We start from the raw sequence: 23,373 nt of genomic DNA, 5'->3' as shown, positions 1-23,373 counted from the left end.
TCCGTAGGTGGCGCTGTACCTCTCACCAAGCTAGTGTGTATTGAATCAGTTTACTGTTGACCTTTACGCCACATAAAAACAAATAGAGAACAACGCCCAGTCCAACTAGTTGTATCATTTGCGAGAGTAATCGGACTATGAATCACATTATCCAAGTATGTTAGTCCGACTAAGACTAGCTGAATTTTAGTCCGACTAATGTGTTTACATTACGCATTACTGTCTTAGTCTGACTAAAATCGGACTTATAACATGCATGTAAACGCACGGAGTGTTGTGTTAAAACTTTGTGGTAAATTAAAAGGTGAATCCTGAGCTTTACAGCTCAAAGACCTTTTCCAATTTTTCAGGATAGCAGTAAAATTAAATTGGCTGCATGAGCAACATTCTGTGGTTCAACAATTAATCTGTGACATGAGTAGTAAAGGAACTCGTGTATTCAACAATCTTACAGGCACTCGACTCACATGGACTCCGTGGGGAGTGGGGGGAGGGGGCATCTTGGTGTAAGAGTCAAAAGTGTAGAGAATCCCTTTCTGTACCATTCATTGCTAACACAAAGTAAAAAGAAGATGAGAGAAACAAATAAAAGAAAAATTCCCAGACCAAAGAGATACACAAAAATAGACAAAAAGCACCACAGAAAACGTGGTCTCAGTTCCCAGTTTGGATTGTTACACCTTCTGTGGAAGCGGCAGCGTGGAGCGTTGGCCGGATTTCATGCGGCTGCGCGCGTACACGCGTAGGAAAAGTGCCAGGAAAACTATGCCGACGCCAAATCCGCCGACCATGGTGACGGCGTGACCGTACAGGAAACACGAGAGGAGAATGGCGATGGCCTGCCTCAGGGTCATGATGATGGTGAAGACGGCGGCGCCAAACTGGTTAATGGTGAAGAAGATGAAGAGCTGGCCGCACGCCGAGCACACGGACAGCAAGACGGCGTGTAGCGCGAACTCGGAGTGGCGCGTCATGAAGGACACCGACTCGAACAAGGCGCCCTGCTCCAGCAGCGAGCCGATGGTGAAGAGGCAGGAGAACAGGTTGACCCCGAACATCATCTGCACCGACGACATCTTGGCCTTGAACAGGTTGTCCTGCCAGTTGGAGGTGAAGCTGTCAAAGACGATGTAGCCCGCAAGGATGATGAAGCCGCTGAAGGTGGTGACGGTGGACGGGTGTTTGCTGGCCGTGCTGGACAGCAGGAACATGCTGACGCCCGCTGAAATCAGCATGGCAGTCAAGTACTCCCAGTATTCGTAGCTCCTGCGGGACACGATCTTACCCATGAGCATGACGGGAATGACTTTGGAGGCCTTGGCCAGGACTTGGGTGGGAAAGCTGATGAACTTGAGGGCCTCGTACTGGCACCAGCTGCTCAAGATGTTTGACAGCGAGGCGAAAGAATACTTGTACATGGGCGAGCCGTGGCGAGGCTGCTTGAACATGAGGCACCAGAGTCCCGACACGGTCAGGGCCAGGATGCGGTTCATGAAGACCAAGAACTGGGAGTCCTTGAATCTCTCGCCCGGCTCCTCTGCGGTCGCGCCGTAAGATCGAGTCATCACCCTCTCCTGCAGGACCCCCCATGTCAGGTATGACACCTAGGAATAACAGAGTTTTCAGAGGGGGAAGTTCATGGAGTTACACTACCGTTCAAAAGTTTGGGGTCACTTAGAAATGTCCTTATTTTTTTAAGGAAAAGCACTTTTATTTCAATGAACATTAAATGAATCATAAATACACTCTACATTGTTAATGTGGTAAACGACTATTCTAGCTGCAAACGTCTGGTTTTTAATGGAATATGTACATAGGTGTATAGAGGCCCATTTCCAGTGTTCTAATGGTACATTGTGTTTGCTAATCGCGTTAAAAGGCTATTGGATGATTAGAAAACATCATCATTTCCAGGTTTGACAAACACTGATCGACATTTTTTTTGCATTTCCTGACATTTTATGGACCAAACGATTAATCGAGAAAATAATCGACAGATTAATCGATTATGAAAATAATTGCTAGTTGCAGCTCTATTGACAACTTGGTGACTTTAGCGACTTCTCAGACCCCCCCCCCCAGCGATCTTTTATTTTACTTTCAAAAAAGCAACAAATCTAGCGACTTCCTGTCATAATAACCCCTAACTATTAACATTCCAGAAAAGGAAAAAGCCAGTTCTGCCGCACGAGTGAGTTTCAGCTACCTGTATTTCCTGAGAGACAATCACTAATCTGTAATTAAAAATACGTTTCCTTGTCTCCGCCTTTATTCCACGATTCAGTGTCACTGTTAATCTTCAACACTTATGACTGGACGAGTTCCAGTGATATCTGGCTTCTTTTCAACCCTAACCCAGTAGTTGATAACACTGCCAAATAATTTTTCTAACTCTCATAGAGTGGTCCTGTTGCACATATATGTTAGTTATGGAGGTCTACTTACATACATTAACTTGTTTTTATGGTCAAAAACCTCCTAGTTGCTGTAAACGAGCCGATAGAAATCTGTCTTTTCTTACGCTGTGCCCCAGCCGCGATATTTCAGACTCACACCCATAAGACAGAGTGTGTGGTGATTGTCCAGCCAGCGTAGAGCCTTCCTAACTGTCTTGTGATTGGCCAGTACCCGGAAGTGACATATTCAGCACACCCGCTCTCAGAAGCGCAGCTCCCCTCTCTGGAACGGTGGATGCACTGCTACTCATTATCAAAACATTGTTTTAACAATGTTTAAAAATAGCTTCTTCACGACTCCCCGCCGCAGTCCCTTTTATGACTTTGACCCGGAGTCAGACCCAGAGTCAGAAGACACTGTCGCTCGTGAAACACCTCCACAACGAACGTTATTCTTCTTCTGCGGTTCAATGTACGCAACCTGATGTGCCTGGACTAGTGCCCGGAGCAGGACGTTCTGCTGTTCCGGAGAACCGTTCAGCAGTGGCTGAACTGTTTGTTTTGAACCTTCGAGGCTTCTTAAACAAGGTAATTACACAGATAAACACAAATAAACTGCGTTAATTGGAACTTCCGGGCTAGGTCCGCTTTAAGATTTTCCTACTCTGAGAGCTGCTACATAAAGTAAATAAAAGTACATTAAAGCAGCTTTACCCTGTCCTTTGAACCAATATGCACCTGTTTACACATCCACAGAACAAAGATAGTCATTTCTTTTTAATTGGAGAAAGTTCATGGCCACCTGCCAAACTACATAGGGAAGTTACCATATGTGACGTATGTCACATATTAGCGCAGTCTTAAGAGGATTAAGTTGTCTTTCTTTAAAACAAACTGAGCTGAGAGAGGACCAGACGGTGGATCAGTGGAACAAACATACTATTGTATGGTCTTATTGGTGTGTGTTGGTGTGATGCTCACCTGAAGTCCAGCAGCACAGAAGATTAATTTGACCGTCTGTTTGAGCGTCGAGCCCGAATCGGCGTCATTCCTGGAGGCAACCGACACGTCGTCCAGCAGACCGGTTTTGACATCGCTGCCAAACACGCAGGCTCTTATCACAGGGTAACAAAACCCAGCACCTGGAAGGGTAGAACACAATGAGATTGGGAGGTTAGCGCAGACAAATATTTACCGGTTATTAACTCTAATTTGTGTCAATATTGGATGTGTGGTTAGATCAACCTGAACCTTTTTCCAGGTAACTGGTGCGTTTGAAGTAGCTGATGAGGAGGTAGCCCGGGATGATGATGGTGGAGTATCCCAGCACGTTGATGAAGAAGCGGAAGAACCAGACGTCGTGCCAGCCCGGCTGTAGCAATGTCTCGTCTGCAGCCACCGTGGACGGGAAGAGAAGCAACACAAGTGCAGGCGAAACCCTGAGGAACACCAAAAACATCAATATAGCAGAGCACTGACTTACTACATTTCTAGTCTTCATAACTATTCAAAGTTCAGGAGTTTCTCTCAATCAGATACAATATAGTTTATTAAATACAAATGATAAACAAAATTGCTTCATTTAAATAAATATGTACTGGTCTGCCTCTCCAATTTGTAAGTTTGTGTTTAAACTGCAGTGCATTTGTTGAATAAAACTAAGGTATTCACTTGTTAAGGAGGCAGTTTTTCAACATGTTTCTGCATTCTTTGCTCCAAACAACAAAGGAATCATTCCAACTGAAGAATTTGAACTGAAAAAAGGCCAGTTAACAGTCTGCATCTCTTTAACGCTCTTGTAAGGTAGGTATTGTGGAGGCGGATGATCGACACGTGGAGGAATGTCCCCCTCAGTGTTTGTTATATGCTGTCATGGGGTAAAGACTATACTTCTTGTATTATTATTAATCAAATTAGAGCAGGCTCATCTTGTCTTTAATTGAGTGACAATAAGCATTCACAGTTCACAGGTTACATTTCCATCCACGTACAGTATATCCAAGCCTCTCTCGGATCATAGAAATATTCCCTTGACGTTCCAGGGTGTAAACGACGATCGGTTGATTTAACAGTGAAATAACGTTCAAAAAGCCAAATGTAACACAGCTACTAACGGAATCCGCCATATTTTCCAGTACACAATCAACCTTCTATCATCAACGCTGCCAAAGGTATTAACGGCCCACTGTACCCTTTATCTAATACATTTTAAAAACATGAAAAGTCCACAAAGCCACGTTCCTTTCCTTGTAAGAATATTTACTCAAAGGCAGAAGGCTAACGTCAACAGTTCACAAAATTCATTACAACAAGTAATCCTGCATTAATCATTTAAACTAAATCAAACCGAGCTTCTTAATCATACTACACTCTTAGAAATAAGGGTTTCCAAAAGGGTCCTTCTACAAGGGCTGAGGTTCTACCTGGAACCATTTGCTTCTGAAAAACCCGGGAAAGGATTTTTCAAGGGTTCTTGGTAACACTAATGGTTCCAGTAAGAACCATTTTGATCCAGAGAACCCTTTAAAACCCTTTTCCTGAATAAAAGAGTTCTTGGAGGAACCCTCAAAAAAGGGTTCCAGGTAGTACCTTTATATCTCCTATAAGCCGAAGAACCTCATATGGTTCTACTTAGCACTTTTATTTCTAAGAGTGTGGATGACACAGTCACACTCAAGCCGTATTGTGCACAATCACCGTATTTATACATGTTGGCACTTTGAGGTAGTGATTATTTAGAATGGGACCAAAAAAATGGGACCAAAAAAAAAACAGCCAGCAGACAACTTCATTCCGATAATGGTCTCTTAACGGAATCTGGTAAAACACCCACAACCTGTTAAACCTGACCAGAGGGGAATGGGATGATCTTATCCACCCTTTGAAACAGCTTATGTGACAATTGCGCACCTGTAACCTGAAAGACTAGCTGCTAAGGTACGCTCCATGCTGCTGTCGTGGCACTGAGTGTAAATCGAGGCTGGGCTTCCATCTCCTCCACCTCCTCCTGAAGTTGAGGGGAGGGGGGGCTGCATTACACAGACAGAGTGTCTTTGTGTGGGACCGTGCCGTGGCCTGGGCAGCCAGTGGGCCACTGCAGCGAGACCTGGGCTACGAAACAAGCAGCTCATTACATGGAGGAATGCACTGCTCTATCTGGGCAGCCGACTCACAGGCTGCTGCTGCTGCACCACGGGCCCAAAGACGAGAGGGTGCCAAAATGTACCCGAGTGACAGAGTGAATGTATTCACCCAGTGTGTGAATGTACTGCAACATCATCGAGAGTGAATATAAACAACAAAGAGTTGTTTAGTTAACTCTTCTAAGACTGTTGGAGGGAGCGATTCGGACACTAAATGCAAATGTGGACCAGATCCCACGGCTCAGGCCTCATCAGAATCCTTTTAAATATGGATTGTGATTAATATGATACTGATTATGATCAGTCTAACAAATATAATTATACATGATCCGTTCATCCTTCCTGTGCCGCCGCCTTCACGTGAGCCACAAAGCATTAATCATGGCAGCTATTTGTTTGGATAAAGGATGAAACAAAGTATTAGTATTATAAACCTATTCTTCTTCTTTAAGAAGAAATGCAGAGTATTTCTTCTTTTAAGCGAGCAGAATGTTTGGTACACAGTTGGAGTATTGCATTGTGAAATATTTCAACTTTGTTATAGACACTTAAGTTGTATAAATATACTGATATATACTGAAAAATGGTAATATTGAGCCATGCCTGATTAAAAATGGTGTTAGAGAAACATTTTGCTTTTGTTTTCCTTAACTATGGACAAGCTATTACCTCAGCTTTATACATGTGCTATTAAACTTTATGACCAGAGTTAATATATTAACAAAGGGCTGCAACTAACAATAATCTGCCCTTTGTTTTTTGGATTAATGATAAACTGTGTTCAGTCCAAACACTTTGTGTAAAATGAACCTCAAAGTGACAACATCCTTAAACATGTCTTGTTTTGTACACAAACCCCCAGTTATTCACAAACTAAGTGATTCAGTTAGTTTGTGGTAAACAAGATAGAAGAAATCACGCATTATTCACATTCAGGAAGTTTTAGAAAACAATGTGAGAACTTGTTAATAACATAATAAAAACGTGTCGTTTTAAATTCATTAATTAGCAGCTCACCATTACAGTTAGTAACCGTTTGCTGTGCTAACAGCCAGACACATTAGCTAACAGCCTTTGCACGAACTGACCAAGGAAAGTATGGGTAACAACATGGAAAATAGGGTGGTAATAACAACAATAATAACAATAATAACAATACTAACAATAATAGCTCCGGGTTGGCTGTTTCTGAACACGAACCGAACCCTTTTTTTGACTCAAACCCCCCACTGACAGTCACTTTAACTACGATTTAAGCTAATAACGGTGAACGAGCAGCTTTCGTGACTCACTAGTTCGTCTCTACGACTAAAAAGTCATCATTATTAGCATGGTATGACGTCCAGTTAGCTCGCTGAAAACGTTACCTCCATGAAAAAGATGTCATTTTCTCCCCCGTTCACTCCGGCTCCCCCGGCTTCTGGCGCAGGGAACACGCCGACACACACTCAAGCGTCTCCGCTGTAACAGAGCATGAAGCCGCACAGGCTCCGCAGGTCAGCGACGGTTTGTCTTCTAAACAATTCGGGCTCGTCTTCTTCCTGATAAACCACCGCCTTCGACTCCGCTGTCATCAACTTATCCTCCGATGTGGTCACTGGAGCAGGCGAGGCCGCCTCCTCCTCCTCCTTCTACACACACATACATAGACACCGAAGGATGGCGGACAAAAACGCCGCTCCAGCCGGGGGTAGCGACCCCTGTCGGCGCGGAGGAGTAACTACAATGTTCACAAAAACTGGTTTTACTCCCTCTAATTATGGAGGCCTGACATATCAATAAATAAATACAGGAATAAATAAATAAATACAAAAATAAATGCTTTACATGTATTTATTTCTGTATTTATGCATTTATTTATTTCTGTATTTATTTATTCCTGTATTTATTTATTTATTGATATGTCAGGTCTAGTCCTCCATACCTGATGTGTTCAGTGTTGTAACATTCTAGGATTTTTTTCCTCTCACATTACACCTTTTTCTTTTACATTTTTCCCGTTAAGGCAACATTAAGAGGTAAATAATAAATAAATAAAAATATTATATATATATATGTATTAAAACTCAATTGTGACTATAGGGCATTGTAAAAATAAAAAATCATTTTACGAGTCAAAAGAAAAAAACAACAGTTCTAAATGTGAAAGATATAACATAGTTATGAGATTTTCTTGAGGTTTTCTGTGTGGATCAATGAAACAGATAAAGAGGACGAGACTTAGATTTAAACCTTAATAATAAACACGTCATGGTTCACCCTTACCTTAACCTAGAACCAAAATTCAAATCTTAGCCTTAAACCAGTTCTTCAGAAATTAGGTTCTGCTTCATCAGTCAGGTCAGGTTTTTCAAGTATTTGGTCTAGGTGATGACAACTTAAGTCAGAAAATAACACACACACACACACACACACACACACCCCCACACACACCCCCCCCCCCCCCCCCCCCCCCCCCCCCCCCCCCCACACACACACACACACACACGCATAGTTGACACGTTGACATAATACATTCTCAAGATGCTTTAACCCTGGGAAAAAAGCCATTTTAAGGGGTGTCAGAATGTGAGGACCAGCCAAAATGTATAAAAGGTTTTTTATATTATATTTTCTATTTGATAAAAGGTATTTTATATTGTTACCATATATTTAAGTTAAATTGAAGTAAATGTTCAACATCAGAGAGACTCTAAATGAACATTTCACCGTGTGTTACCATGTAACCGTCAACATGTGACAAATAAAAAACCTTGAATCCTCGAAAAGGTATCTGTCACAAGGACACTCGTAGACATAATGCATTCCCAAGCACCTGACCCTAATCTTAACTATCACATCTAAGTTCCTAACCCTTAACCTAACCCAAACCTAATTCTAACCGTAAAACCCAGTCTTAAACATTTAAAAAAGCCAAAAGGTCCTTACAAAGATAGGTTTGCTTGACATTTACACACACACACACACACACACACACATCACTTCTCAATTTATTTTGCGTATAAAAAAATGTATACGGTCTATAATGTACATAAGATTAAAAAAAAAAAAAAGATATGTTTCCCAGACCATTTTGCTCAATGAGGAAGTAGATGTAGTTTCACAACTCTCTGTACTTACCAGTGACCACAGGCCTCCGCCTGTTTATGGACTGTCACCATAATAAAGGAAAGTGCCCTTGTTAAGTTATTGCTCTGCTGACCAGAGATAAGCACTCACGTGTGATCACCAGTGGGAAAAAGTCAGCTTAACAACCACATGTCGATTGTTTTGACGGTGTGTGTTTTTTTTCCCCTGTATGTGCTTTTCTTGCAGCTGATCGGTATTTCCAGACAGACTTGGCAGCGGCCACAAGGAGGAAGCCAATTACAGGAAAACAAAATATGTACCTTTGAAAGAACACACACACACACACACACACACACACACACACACACAGAGATGACAGGAAACAAAGAAGTGTGCCGTTTTCATGGAAGAGCTCGTCTACTGCATAAATAATGATAATTTGCATATCTACGATGGAAAAAGCTAATAAAAAGTACAAAAACGAAGCTACAAACTGTTAATTTCCCTCCAGATTTATCCAATATATCTTATATGTATAGTTTTTATCAGGTCAGTATCTTTTTACCAAGAAAAACACAATATCCCACAATATCACAATACGCAGTTGAGTTTTTTTTCCATTTTATTAAAAAATAAAGGAACTGCTTATGTTAACTAGACAGGCCAATGTAATTATACACCAAAGAACAGAGTTTTGCAGGTAAAGGCTACAGTGAGATAAATAGATCAAACCTGTTTCACAACAAGCAGCAGCAAACCTAACAAAACATATAATAATAATCAAAAAAATCAAAAAAAAGATGAAGCTGCATTTTGTGTATTATATTACATTTCTATATAGGTTATCAGCTTCCTATCAAAAAGCAGGGTTGTTATTAGTTAGTCTTCTTTGGGATTACAGGCCTCCGACTGCATTTTATTATTTTTTTAGAACTTAAAAACAGGAAAAACACACTTCCGCTGAAATACAAAAAGGAAGTTATAGCAGAGATTAAGTTTTAGAAACTTTAAAACAAAGTGATTTGCATGTTCCTTTTCTAGCAATTAAGCTAGTTTCTTATAACAAAGAGGTAGAATTTTTTTTGTTTTATTGATGCTGAACGATAGAAAGTTTGGCACTCACAGTCAGGTGGCTTGTGTTGCTGAGGCGTGTGCAAAAAAAAAAGCAAAACAATCGAGCCAGTGACTGATTTAAAAATCAGTGATCAATTAAGCAGAATCACGCTTTGCCAGAGGGAACGGGAGATTTAAATGATGTGCGAATTTGTCTACACAATAGATAAATAAGGATCAAATCAAAGGGTACTAGCAATAGAGCCACTATTTAATAACAACCTCAGCGGGAAAAATAAAATAATAACAAAAAATCAAACACAGCCACAGTAAAGCTCTAGATCATTTCAAAGATTGTTGCTCAGCTCAGAACTTCACACCAACCACTGACCTCCCAGAGATCTGGATGTCATCGAAAGGAAACAGAGCCAGAATCTGAAAGACAAAGACACAACAGGTCTTAACTTTTTAAAATGGAACTAAAAATACATCAAAGCTTTTTCAAAAAACACAAAAAAAGAAGTAGTGTGCGTATTCTCCAGTCCGAGGCGTAATCGGACTATGAATCACATTATCCTGGTATGTTAGTCCGACTAAGCGTATACATGCAGGAGTAATCGGACTATGAAGGATCGGACATTATCCTGGTATGTTAGTCCGACTAAGCATATTCATACAGGAGTAATCAGACTATGAAGGATCGGACATTATCCTGGTATGTTAGTCCAACTAACATAGCGTACACATACAGGAGTAATCAGACTATGAAGGATCGGGCATTATACTGGTATGTTAGTCCAACTAACATAGCGTACACATACAGGAGTAATCAGACTATGAAGGATCGGGCATTATACTGGTATGTTAGTCCAACTAACATAGCGTATACATACAGGAGTAATCAACTATGAAGGATCGGATATTATCCTGGTGTGTTAGTCCAACTAAGCCTATACACGCAGGAGTAATCGGACGATGAAGGATCGGATATTATCCTGGTATGTTAGTCCGATTAAGCGTATAGATACAGGAGTAATCGGACTATGAAGGATCGGATATTATCCTGGTATGTTAGTCCGACTAAGCTTATACACGCAGGAGTAATCGGACATTATCCTGGAATGTTAGTCCGACTAAGCGTATACATACAGGAGTAATTGGACTATGAACGATCGGACATTATCCTTGTATGTTAGTCCGACTAAGCGAATACATGCAGGAGTAATCTGACTATGAAGGAGCAGACATCATCCTGGTATGTTATTCCGACTAAGACTGGCCCAATCTTAGTCTGACAAACTTGTTTACAGGACATTAAGAAAACCTCATGACTAAAATCAGACTTTAACAAGCACGTCAACGCACTGATGGTGAAAAAAGTACTAAGTATCTAACTGACAGAAATAGTAACATTAACAATAACTAACGTCATCATTGCCGTCAGCCAGATCCAGCGCCGTCTCGTCCTCCATGTTTCGCAGCATCGTGTCGGCGCCTGCTTGGCACAGGAGGTTAGCGATGGCGGCGTCCTGTCTCCCCACGGCCAGATGCAGGGGGGTGCAGCCGTTGAACATGGCCGCGTCCACGTTGGCCCCCCTGCTGAGCAGCAGCTTCACCGACGCAATGTCGTGCAGCTCGACGGCGAGGTGGAGAGCCGTTTTCCCGCTGGTTCCTTCCTGCGAGCAGAAGAGTATAAAGTAGGGATTTGATTTGCAGTATAAGAGTTTATATTCACTGTGTCAGAGCTTAAAATATGTGGTATTTATTATTATAATGAATAATAATTGTCCGGAGTGACGGATGTGAGGCAGAGTGGTAAAGTGAGGCTGGTGAGGTAAAGTGACAGGAATGTCTGGGGCAGTTTTGGAGCCGACTGACATGCCGCCCCCCCCCACCGCCTTCAATAGAAAGTCAAGAGCTCAGCCTAATCATATCTCAAATCTAATTATGTCACCATGAATCCTGCAAAAAGCCCTGAGCTCAGCTTCTATCACCATCAGCGCTGCACAGGTGCAGCAGATTTATGGACGTGTACGCAGCGCAGTAAACACAGTTTGAAAGGGATAAGGGATGTGATTATAAATACAGACGCTGGATTCCTGGAGGTGATGCAGTATACTGCAGCGTGAGCCTACAGTACGGAGACTAATCACACTTGATTACGCTCACACGCCAATTTATTGTGCAATTTTGAATGAAACGCAGGTTTAATCATTTAAAAACATGCAGTGTGGGCGTCCTACGGCCTTGTTCGAAAGTTGTTTGTGCTTTCAATTTTGTGTTAACAATGAAAAAGTTGACAAAAACTCACAGTTAATGTTTAAAAACGCTTATTTATAGTCTTACAAATGAAGATTGTGCACGTCCACTAGCCACTTTATTAAGTAGACCTGTCCAGACGACCTGATGAAGGTCAATCGTAGCATCAGAATGAAGAAGAAAGGGGATTTAATCTGTTGGTGACAGATGAGCTGATGCCAGAAAAGGCTGATCTATTAGGATTTTCACACACAACACTCTTGGTCTTTAACAGAATGGCGTGGGAAAGAGAAAATATCCAGTGAGCAGCAGTTTTCTGGGAGAAAAAAATGCCTTCTTAGTGCTAGAAGCAGCAGATTATAAAGCACTTTAAAAGGTGCCCAACCCAGCTGGATAAAGAGAAGAGGTTCACCGTCTGAAATCAAGGATCATTTCAAACATAGACATGCAGTCTTTGATTTAAGTGACATTACAAAGGCCAGGAACGCTCTCATCTGTGAGTTTCAGTTTTTAATTCTCCCGCTGACGCAGAGCCAAGTCATTAAAATAATAACGAGGAGTCCTTTGACACACTAACCTGGATATTCAGGTCAGCTCCCTTTTTCATCAGGAGCGTCATAATCTGATGTTGTCTGTTCAGAGCAGCCAAGTGAAGACAGGCAAGACCTGTGAGTAAACATTCAAAAGGAAACACCTTTCAGATTATGTTGCCTTTAACAGTTTGAGCGATAACAACCTGGTTAATTATTCACCTTAAAATGAAAAAAAATCAAGTTCAACAGAATCCACTGACAAAAACTGAGAAAAAATAACAATAACACATGAATGCTTGGTGTGAGAAGTTAAGTCTTATTTCGTCACCTCTCCAGTTCTGGGTTTCCAGGACCGGTGCCAGTTTGCTGGGGGAAACATTCCGTGTCATCTCGTTGGCACAGTCCGTCTGTCCATGCTGACAGGCCACATGGAGCGCCGTGTTCCCGTCGCGGTCCTGCAGCTCCAGACTGGCTCCCTTCTCAACCAGACTCTTCACCACATGGATCAGGTTCAGGTAGGTGGCCAGGTGCAAAGGACTCTGAGGATTCAGGGAAGAAAACAGAGGAAATAGAAATGTCAATGCAGCGCTGCGAGTTTGGGCCTCTAAATCTTGTGAATTTGATTCAACCTTTCCCACTTTCAATGGTTCTTATATTTCGCAATACCGGTATAGCATAGGATACCATGGATCTTTACCATTACAGCAGTTTAAAAAAAGTCCTATAAATGTCACATTGTAATCAACCAATGCTTGAGCTATTTAACATACGTCTTTGTCATTCAAATTTAATCATGACATTGTTTCCTTCTTCTTTGTTTATCTTAAAATGCAAAAAAGGCCAATATGGACGCCAAATCCAAGATGGCTGACTTCCTGTTGAGTCGAGGTCATGGTCCCAAGAGGATTTTTTGTTCGTTTGGGCCAAACAATGTTCCTGCAACTAAATTTCAGCCGCTCCAAAGGCTTTGACCTGAAGGCGTGCTACTGAGCCATTTTGCATTGGTTTTTCCTAATTCCATTATTTCATCAAATCTTTTGATAGTTCTGATTTGCGTGAAAAATAATAAGAATTCCTACAATTAAAATAGTGATTATATTATACTTATATATATATATATACTTATAATGATGGGGAAAAAGAAAGCCTTGAACATTCTAAAGAAACAATTCAATGGAAATCCATAGCTATATTTGATTTTTACATTCAAATCCATAAATTATGTTCAGGGGAATTTTTCTAAATGCCTTATCTTAGCCACAATTCACAGGGCTGACAACATGGTGTTCTTTTAGCTAAATCCCAAACAAATCCAAGGCAGAGGACAACATTAAACAGCTGAGAGCGTGACCTTTCACTGGCTGGTAACCACCTTCTGTCTAAGACAAAGACGTCTTGTGGTTGCACCGTGCGCTGGTGCGAGACACAACAAAACTGCAGAGGAGCATCATCAGTGGTCTGAGGGCAACTTCTCTTAAAAGCTTAAAAAGGAACCAGGAGATGATTTCTCGTCTTGACGCCGCTCGCTGCAGAAGCGCTGAGTAATCGGACGTCTCTTTATGATGAGTTTCTGTCACAGATGGTTTCTACATGAGCGGGATTCGAGCTCTGACATGTCAAATAAGTCCTCCACCCACATCCACACAGGGCCACACTCTGCAGCTCCCCGTGGTGCTGCTGTGTGTGTGTGTACAGGAGGTAGAGGACGGGAGTTTCCATTCTGTGTCCCTCATGAGCTGAACACTGGAACCACCCATAGTGACGTCCCTCACAGAGAAAGAAAAGAGGAACAACACTTCTCTAGAAGCACAGGCGATATAAATAAAAAACCCCGTTTCCACGATCAAGGTGCCGATAATGAGGAAGTCATTTTGTACGCCAAAATTCCAACAGATGCAGTAGCGCGCCTGTGTCGCAAGACGTGCTTTGTGCGGTGCAAGTTTACCTGGTACAAGTTGTTCTGGATGTCCAAGACTTCTTTCGGGAAAAGGTCTATCAAGTGCTGAGTGATGAAGTCGTCTTCATGGATGATTGCTAAGTGCAGGAATCTGCAGGAGTGGCAAATACACAAGTCAATGAAATGAAATCAATCAATATGCTTGTAAAAACATGCAGGTTTTCTTCTATTTAACACATTGTGTATTTTGCACTGTCAGAAGCTGGCGAGTGTGTATTTTCATGAACACCATGTGAAATGACAAGAAATGATCTTGAACGTTGTCAAACCTGTAACCGCAGCAAACTCATACAACAATGGAAGGAGAGGGTCGTCACCTACAGCTACATCTCTGACACTAATTTACTGTAAAAGCCAGAGTTTCCGATCAATACTAAAAGGTACATCTTACTTTATCTTTCACTTTCAAACACCAAGTGGTCTAAATATGACAGTTTCTGTTGTGGTTGATGACGGATACCCAACCCAGGCCTGATTTTTCAAGATGTAACGACTACTCTTTTAGGTTGTTTGCCTTGACCATAAATAAAGGCTTGGTTTGGGCCAGTCTTTGACGTGTGTTAGTTTTCCACTATACAATTCTTGCATTACTTGGCTCGACTCGTTTTTTTTTTTTGCTTTTCCATTAGTGATAGTACCTGGTGCTTTTTTTAGAGGCGATACTAAAATGTGATGTTGACAGACTGCCGGCCAACGATTGGTCAGAGAGTGTCGACCACTGGAAGAGTGGTCATGAGTGCGACGTATGACACAAGAATCAAACCGAACAATGCCCAATTAAAAAAGAAAAAAATAATTAATAATCTACAAGATTAAGCAAAGGAAATGTCTAAAATCTCAATATTTAACTGAGTAGTCTGGTGTATTTAGTAGGGGTGGGGGGGGAATCGATTCACATAGGAATCGCGATTCTAATCATCCACGATTCTGAATCGATGCATAAACTTCAAAAATCTATACTGTAAAACTGAAAAAATATATATATATATATATTTTTTACAGTTTCTATTTTGAAAAACCACACAAAACACCAGTTTGTGTTATTTGTGTACAGTACAAGTTTTTATTTGTTTTGAATGAATAAATGTTAGCTTTTGTCTTTGTGTGATCACATTATCACATTATCTTATACAAACTGTATTGTTTTGATGCCATAATTTGCCTTAACACACTATGCATTGTATACATTTTTAAATCGAGAATCGTATGAATCGAATCGAGAATCGATTTTGAGAATCGAATCGTGAGCCACCCAAAGATTCACATCCCTAGTATTTAGTGTCAGCACTGCTGACAGCCGGCAATCGTGAGCCGAATCACAGCCCGTTCCGTGGCATTTTAGTTCCGGTCATTCAGTTAGTAGTGAAAAAATCTTATTTATTAACTGATTCTAATGATTCAGTACGCTGAAAACAACTAGTCACTAGTTTGCGCGTTTGTCTCGTACAAAACGTTTTCACTATAGTGACGGAAAACAACTCCACTGATACCAAACCAACTAGAGTCCATTAGAGCCGAGTAGTGCTAGAACTGTACGATGGAAACGTGCCATTTGAACGTGGCTGATCTGAATGGAGTCATAATGTTGCTTCAACTTAAAAAAACAAGTGGAACTGAATAGTGGAGACGAAAAAAACAACCTAAGAGAAAACATTGCATCACAATTTTCCTCAGTATTCATCTCAAGAGACTGAAACATGACGTATCAGTCAGTGGGCTGGAACGGCAAGATTCAACAGTCGGGATATTGATCAGCGCAAACGCACTATAGAACGAGTAGGAGAGTAAGAGGTTAAAGTAGGTGTGCGTGTTTCGACACACAACACACACATCAGTGGGCACAACTTTGTAAACACTTGCAGCAAATGACGAAATAAAACAACACACGAATCTCAAAACCTGAGTGGGAAGTTGAAGTTGTGCCCAAAAGTAGGAAATGGAATAGTGCGGTGGAGCTCTGTATAGACTTAAAAAGGTACTTCTGGTTTACATCAAAGCGTAGTTTACACGTTTAGAACAATAAAAATCCAGGTGTGATCTCTTCCTTGAGAATATCGTGTCATTTCAGTACAGCTTTAAAACAAGACGCGTACAATTGTCTGATTTCCTGTTCAGCGTCACACGAGAAAACCTCTTCTTTCTCGTTGGGCCAAACATAGCCTCGCAAAAATGAGATTTGATTTAATCGAGTCATCTCAGAGGTTAGGTATTAAATATGATTATCTTATTTAGGAGGAAATCCATTCTACAAAGCGATTCATCATAGCCAAAAAACTGTCTCGACTGATTAATGCAATCATTTTGCGAGTGTGGATATAACACACACACAGAATTTTTGCAGTGAGAATCATAAAAAAAAAAAACTATATCCTTGTTTGACCTGCGATGGAAACTGTCTGACAAAGTATGTGCTAAAAAAGGAGGAACTGTTCATATAATGCCCGTGTGTTTTGTGTGCCACTAAATATAGCTGGATTTGAAACCACTGATTAATCATTTACTTTGCTTAATAGCAGCTGGTTCTAACCGAGTTCTGAGCCCGATGTTCTAAAAACGTATCATACAATTGCACGAGCAGATGAATTGAGGACAAAGATAATGAGTATCTAATGGAAACACAATCGGTCTTTAACCCTTTAAGGTACTTCTCAACCATTTGGTCGACCACACTTTAAGTCACTATATCTCACTAAATGCATCAAGCTAAACTCACCAACACTAAATTAATGGGACTTGTTCTGAATGTTGTACTTTATGAATTATGCAAACCAGGTTTATTATGAACAGACGTCTCAACCGTTTGGTAGAGGCCTGTATCTAAAATACTATAGGGTTTAATTAAATATATATATATATATATATATATACATATACTACTCACAAAAAGTTAGGAATGTTTGGCTTTTGGATTCAATTTCAGTATGCAATGCTAACTATTTACAGGTAAATTTAAGTTAACCTTCTCTAAACTTTTGAATGCACTCGTCCAATTGTTCAGTGGTAGAATATCACTGTAGCATGAACTTTTCATGCGGATGTTCTTGTCGAGTATCCCTAGCTTTTTTTGAGTAGTGTATTGATTGTTATTGTTATCATAAGTAAATAAAACAAAATAATAAAAAATGCAAATAAATAATTTTTCCTTTGCTTTTTTCTTGGTGCGTACCACGCATTTACATATCCGTCCATCCAAGAATTATGGTAATATTAGCTATAAATGTATGGAAAAAGCATCACATGACGCACCGATCGCCGAGTGAGCGTGATACATTGCCTAATGTCTGGTTTTCTGATTTAAAAGCGTGGATTATTGAGTCGTCAACGATGAGCAAACGCCTCATTGTAAAAGGGACTTCCTGGTTTGAGTAAGACTTGAATGAATAAGAGAGAGAGAGAGAAAAAAAAATCCCATAGGGGAAAAATACATGTTTGCATGAATCTCTCAGTGTGTGTGTGTGTGTGTGTGTGTGTGTGTGTGTGGTGTGTGTTTCAGGTGTTTTGATTCCTCTCGGGCGTCTATAGTTAGGGTGTGAGAATGAAGCCGTGCGTCTCCAACAATCGGCGAGCAGGAAGCGAAAAGAGGTCAGGCGCAAAAACAACACTTCATATTGGTGCGGAGCGGATTACACACACACACACACACACACACACACACACACAGGTGTCTGCGGGAGTCACGAAACAAGCTCGCTTTCGACGTTAGCGCAAAGTGATGACACGGCAACGCTGCAGATGACTGTGTCACACAAGAAAGTTCTACTGACAACGCACTGTGTGTGTGTGTGTGTGTGTGTGTAGGTTGACGTGTGTGAACTGTGTGCAGAAAGCTGCAGTTTCCTTGACTCAAAGTGAGAAATTGAAAAAAAGAAAAGAAAAAGAAAACGCCATCTGGCTGGTGACATTATCTGATCGTCTGGTTTAGTAAAGAGAAAAGACAGCAGCTAATGAACTGTGGGATCCAACAATAAAAACACAAGAGGAGCCAGGGCCATGCGATCCTGATCAACAAGTTTCTTGGATCAAAAGCACGCCACACACTGCTGTCTCACAGCATGTGCTTTGTCTGTGCTGCATGGGGAAGTCCAGGCCTCTCTGTTTCACTTCTGTTTTCTGGCTGAGAGACGCCTCACAGGAGTCGATCCGCATTCACGACAAGGACAAAGTTCATTAGCAAAAAGAAAAGTTAGCTGCAGTATCATTCGCTTAGAAAAAATCCCCTTCAAAACCAGAATCATGGGAAAATTCTGTGGCCCCAATTAAGCGGCTTTGACCGACTCTGTTACAGTAGCGGCTGTTAATAAAGGCTGGTTTTATGTTCACACGGGCTGCTTGAAAGGGCAGTGTCGTGCAAAAAAATGTTTGTGTCTATGCACAAACGAAACAGAAAAGTAACCTACAACTAATTTGACAAGCAAAGCAAAACTGAAATGTCAAATATTACCTGGTTCTAGTTTCTGAAATAAAGAAATAAGCCACTTTTAACTGACTGCAAATGGTTTTTGAGTGTCCAACCAAACGGTGCATTACAGTGACTACCTATTATCAGAGCTGCTGGTGTTAAAGTAAACATCACTTGCTGTTATGCTCACAAGGAAGGGTGCAGAGATTCTGAATATCTATTAGCTCGTAAATCAGTTGGATTAAAACGTGGAGTATTATGATTTTAGTCACACATATGCCTGTGCATCTTAATAAGACCGCAATGTTCAGGTTAGAGGATTCTCAGACGTACAGCAGTGCAGACGTGAATCATAATCAGACTATGCTCTGCAACATGTAAATAGGACTATGGACGTGAACAGTTTGCTAGCAATTTGTGCACACCATCATAATCTGAATGTCTCATTTAGATTAGGTGGTGTATTGGTGTCCATATTAACATAGTCACTGTTGAAATGCAAGGCACCACGTTTTGAGGTTACACCCACCACTGTGCTTTGCAGATAAGACCCTGCAAACTTGACGAACACGTGCATGTTATTGTGCATCGCAATATAAAAAGGGTCTGGCAAGCGAATTTCCATTATTGCGATAATTGCGGAAAAGAGAATCTTGTTAAGTTGATGTGATCCTGTACGAAGAGACAGCATCAGACAATACAAACAAATACGAAAGGTAGAATACAGACAAACGAGTAATTATACTTGAAAATCTAATATATATATATATATACACTAAAGGTCCAGTGTTTAAGCAATAGTGACATCTAATGGTAAGACTGCAGGTTGCAGCCAACAGAGGACTCCTTCAAGGAATTATGCTAGCCTCCACTTCCCGTTTGCGTAGTAAGTTTACGCTCAAATAAGTTTGTCCAATGAGGCTACTGTAAACACATTACGACACAAGATGGCTGCCTCCGGAAAAACAAGACCCTTGCGTTAAATACAACTTGTATTTTAAAAGCGTAGTAAATTTCACGCAGAGTTTAGTTATTTCGGGGTGGGAGGCAAAATCGATACAGAACATTATCGCAATATTTTGAGTAGCGATATCACATTTTTTTTAAACACGACATTAGCATAAAAACATTAATTTACGTTTTAGTCCACTAGGTGGTGCCAAGTGCTCACTGGTATGATTTCGTAAATAGTCATTAGATTTTGCAATACTGTGATAATATCGCATCGTGACTTAAATATCGTCGTAATACCATGTCTTGGTGTCTCGGGCGATTCCCACCTCTACAGTTATTGCGATAAAATCGCGACAATTCAGAACTATTTTAGCTCGTTTTCAGCTTTCATGTCATGTCTATGCAGTAACCAAACATAAACGTACGTGTCTCCCTCCTCAGTGATAGTGGTGAGCAGGTTCTCCTCCTGCTCGGACAGTTCACAGCTCGGTGTCTCCTGCTCCTCCTGACCGCTGGAGATGGTGCAGCTGTCCACCAGCTCGGTGATGGACGAGGAGCCGTAGGCTGAGTCCAGCCGCTCCTCCACGGTGGAGAACTTGTCCCTGGGCCCGCCGATGTCGCCACTCTCCCGGGGCTCCTCCGACTTCATGGAGCGGTACGAGTCAATGCCCGAGTCTATGCGGTTGTCTCCCGCATACAAGTCATCTTTGCTACAGCCGTGGCCCGCCATGGTGGTATCGGTGGTGGCCTCGCTGGGTTCCCCCCACCCCCTCCTTCACAGAGCACTTGGAACGGCTACAGGCGGTTGTTGTCGCCGCTCGGTGCCCGGCGATGTGACCGGACTCCGGGGTTAGCCCGCTGACAGACACCCGAGGAAACCACCGCTCCTTTGTGAGACCAGAGCGAAGAGCCGCTGCGTTTCATTCCACTCACCGATAATACACTCAAAAACAGACCTCCATTTCCCCCCCCCCTGTTTAAATTACACACTCTTTTTTTAGAAAAAAAAAAGTTGTACAACAACGGTCATCCCGGAGTTGTTTGGAGAGAGAGGAAAAAAAAACAGGCGTAGAAGAAAGGAGAAACGGCAGATATCCGGTAACAGCGTGAGCTCCAGGCGGAGGAGAGCGGAGGAGCAGAGGAGGAGAAGAGGAGGAGAAGAAGAGCATATGAGCAATGAAAGGCGATAAGAAGGGGAAGAGCTGACATGTGAAAGGCGAAGCTGTTTTTGTCACGCGGGGGAATCCCCAGTGCGCGTGAACGAGCGCGCGCAAGCACGTATACTCACAGAACACACACACACACACAGACGCGTTTGTACAGCTATTCTTGTCAGGACTCTACGTTGACTTCTATTCATTTGGACAGTTTGTTTACCCCTAACCGGCTCAAAACACCCAGTGTGAAACATTTAGGAGGGTTTATTATCAGATTGAATAAAGTATGTTTGTAGAAGTGTTTAAAAAAATGCCTTAAAATAAGTATTTTTTGTAATAATTTAGGTAAGGGTCTTGCTTCACAGATGTGGCCATCTTGTGCCGCCCTGTTTCTACAGCCCAAGCTAGCAAGTGTTTTTTGAGTGGAAGCTAATTTTTCCAAACTTATGCTGCGTTCCAGAGCCCATCCATGACATCACATGAATGGCTATAAACTTTACTTTTAAGTGTGTAGAGTTGTTTTACAACTTGTTTTTCATGTTATGGCGTGAAATTATGTCGTCGTCGTTATCTGTTAGCATGAAGATATGTAAGGCTACGGTAAAAGTACACTCATGACGTTACATGTCGATATGTATGGCTTTTATATATATGGCTCGCTTGTGTATGTAAGTAGACTGAATCGCTGACAGTCAAAATGCCTCTTCAAACATAAATCTAAAGCGCCGCGATCGTCCATGTTTTCTAACATTTGACTTCAATTGCCTGGAACGCTTTGAAGTAGGAGCTAGTAAAATTCAGGTAGGATATGTTCCACATCCTATTTGTTTGAATTGGCTCTGGAACGCAGCAATAGATGTTATCTTTTCTGGTATGTAAAGGCCACAAAAGTTCCTTGACACTTTTCTGAAAGGGGGGGAGTGAGTGAAGGAGCCTTCCATTCATTCCACTGGACCTTAAATACCACATTTGTACAAACTGGGCCTCAGAAATTAGGTTAGCAGTGCCACGTAGCATGGGTTGCCAGACCCCCACAGCAATTACCAACAAAAACAGAGCTCACATAATGAATTATATTCAATTTAACTAGTTTTCTGATGAAAAAGACCACCTTTTATTTGCTAAAACTAATCAATTGAGTGCAAGTTCTGTCAAAAAAAAGTGTTGCTGTGTATCCTCAGTCTTGTATAAAGTACCTTAAAGGGATACTTGAGTAAAAGTACAAGTATCTCACCAGAAAATGACTTTGGTAGAAGCTGAAGTCAAGTAGTAAGTCTTAAATTAAGTAAGTAAAAGTCTTAAATAACCAACTCTTCTTCTTCCTCTTTTATTTGGTAGTAACAAGTAACAAAGATAGTTAGAGGAAATGTAGCACGTAGAGTAAAAGTTGCTTGAAAAATAAATAACAAAGTAAAGTACAGATGCGTGGACTTTGTACTTATGTACAGCAACAAAGTATTTGTACTTTGTTACATGATAACACTGTGTCCTTGCACACTTTTAAGTAGTTATTAAGGGACTCCTGGTCCTTTTGTAGTGGGTTACAGTGTAAACCTGCACCAGATCTTTCACTTGAAGCAACAACAAGCTGCAAACAATGATTCATGTGGGTTTTTTTCTTGGCTTTTGTGTGAGAGAATCTACAAAAACCCTAAACTTAACTCACACGCAATGTATCATGAAAAGGTTTATTTCAAAGGGACAACTTATTATCACCAGTGCTGCTGTGGGTTTTATGCTCTCATATCATACTACAGTGTCAATCTGCACGATTGCATAACCCACTATAAATAAACAACTCCAGTATCTAAGCATTGGTAGATTGAAACAATAACTCGGTTGATTTCAGTCAGTATTTTACATATTGTACTCAAAAAAAATCATGCATGAGAGTAGGTTTAACATAAGAAACAGGGACAAAAGACAGCGATAAACTCTTGATTCTTCTTCTATTTTGGGAGCTGCTTGTTGTGGTTTGGCCTTTAGGGGGCTCACTTACACTACAGCTACCGCTCTGGGCTTTTAGAGATCCATCATAAATACAGCCTATAAAACAATAGTGACTGTCAGACAGAGAAGACAGCTTTACTGCTGCCAAGAGCTGCCATCTGTTTTCATGTCGTCTCCCGTTATGTTTGCTTGTGCCAGCGGTCCAGTCCAATGTCCGTACTGTGGGTTTGAGTGTGTGCCCGGAGTGTACAATAAATTGTTCTTTTGTAAACAGTGACGTGTGCAAAGAAAGGAATGGAAAGAATGCAAAATCATCCACTGTATATGACTCAATCTTGTTATTTCTTTCATATAAAACAGTTTTGTTCCACTTGCAGTCAGTCTACCAAACAGCACCACATTTTCAGCCTTCTGGATCGACTGATGCTTTCATGAATGTCAAATCCAAATAACCTCAAAGGTTGAAGATTAAAACACTTAAATAAAGTTCACTTCATAATGCT

At 41.2% G+C, this 23,373-nt stretch overlaps 2 protein-coding genes across 2 annotated transcripts; both read right to left on the bottom strand.

The window, feature by feature from the left end:
• Positions 1-314: 314 nt before the first annotated feature.
• Positions 315-7,118, bottom strand: slc35b2 (solute carrier family 35 member B2). Its single transcript, XM_083898812.1, has 4 exons — positions 6,907-7,118; positions 3,642-3,835; positions 3,378-3,538; positions 315-1,604 (listed from the first exon to the last, which is right to left on the bottom strand). Exons 1-4 carry the CDS (start codon positions 6,924-6,926, stop codon positions 675-677), a joined length of 1,305 nt encoding a protein of 434 aa, XP_083754938.1. The 5' UTR covers positions 6,927-7,118; the 3' UTR covers positions 315-674.
• Positions 7,119-9,256: 2,138 nt separating this feature from the next.
• On the bottom strand, positions 9,257-20,933 carry nfkbie (nuclear factor of kappa light polypeptide gene enhancer in B-cells inhibitor, epsilon). Its single transcript, XM_083898900.1, has 6 exons — positions 20,189-20,933; positions 14,399-14,501; positions 12,782-12,992; positions 12,498-12,586; positions 11,089-11,337; positions 9,257-10,096 (listed from the first exon to the last, which is right to left on the bottom strand). The coding sequence occupies exons 1-6, from the start codon at positions 20,491-20,493 to the stop codon at positions 10,028-10,030; spliced, it is 1,026 nt and encodes a 341-aa protein (XP_083755026.1). The 5' UTR covers positions 20,494-20,933; the 3' UTR covers positions 9,257-10,027.
• Positions 20,934-23,373: the final 2,440 nt, after the last annotated feature.

The sequence above is a fragment of the Microchirus variegatus genome (genome assembly GCF_963457635.1).
Source record: "Microchirus variegatus genome assembly, chromosome: 12".
Taxonomy (NCBI): domain Eukaryota; kingdom Metazoa; phylum Chordata; class Actinopteri; order Pleuronectiformes; family Soleidae; genus Microchirus; species Microchirus variegatus.
This window is presented reverse-complemented; position numbering and strand designations above follow the sequence as displayed.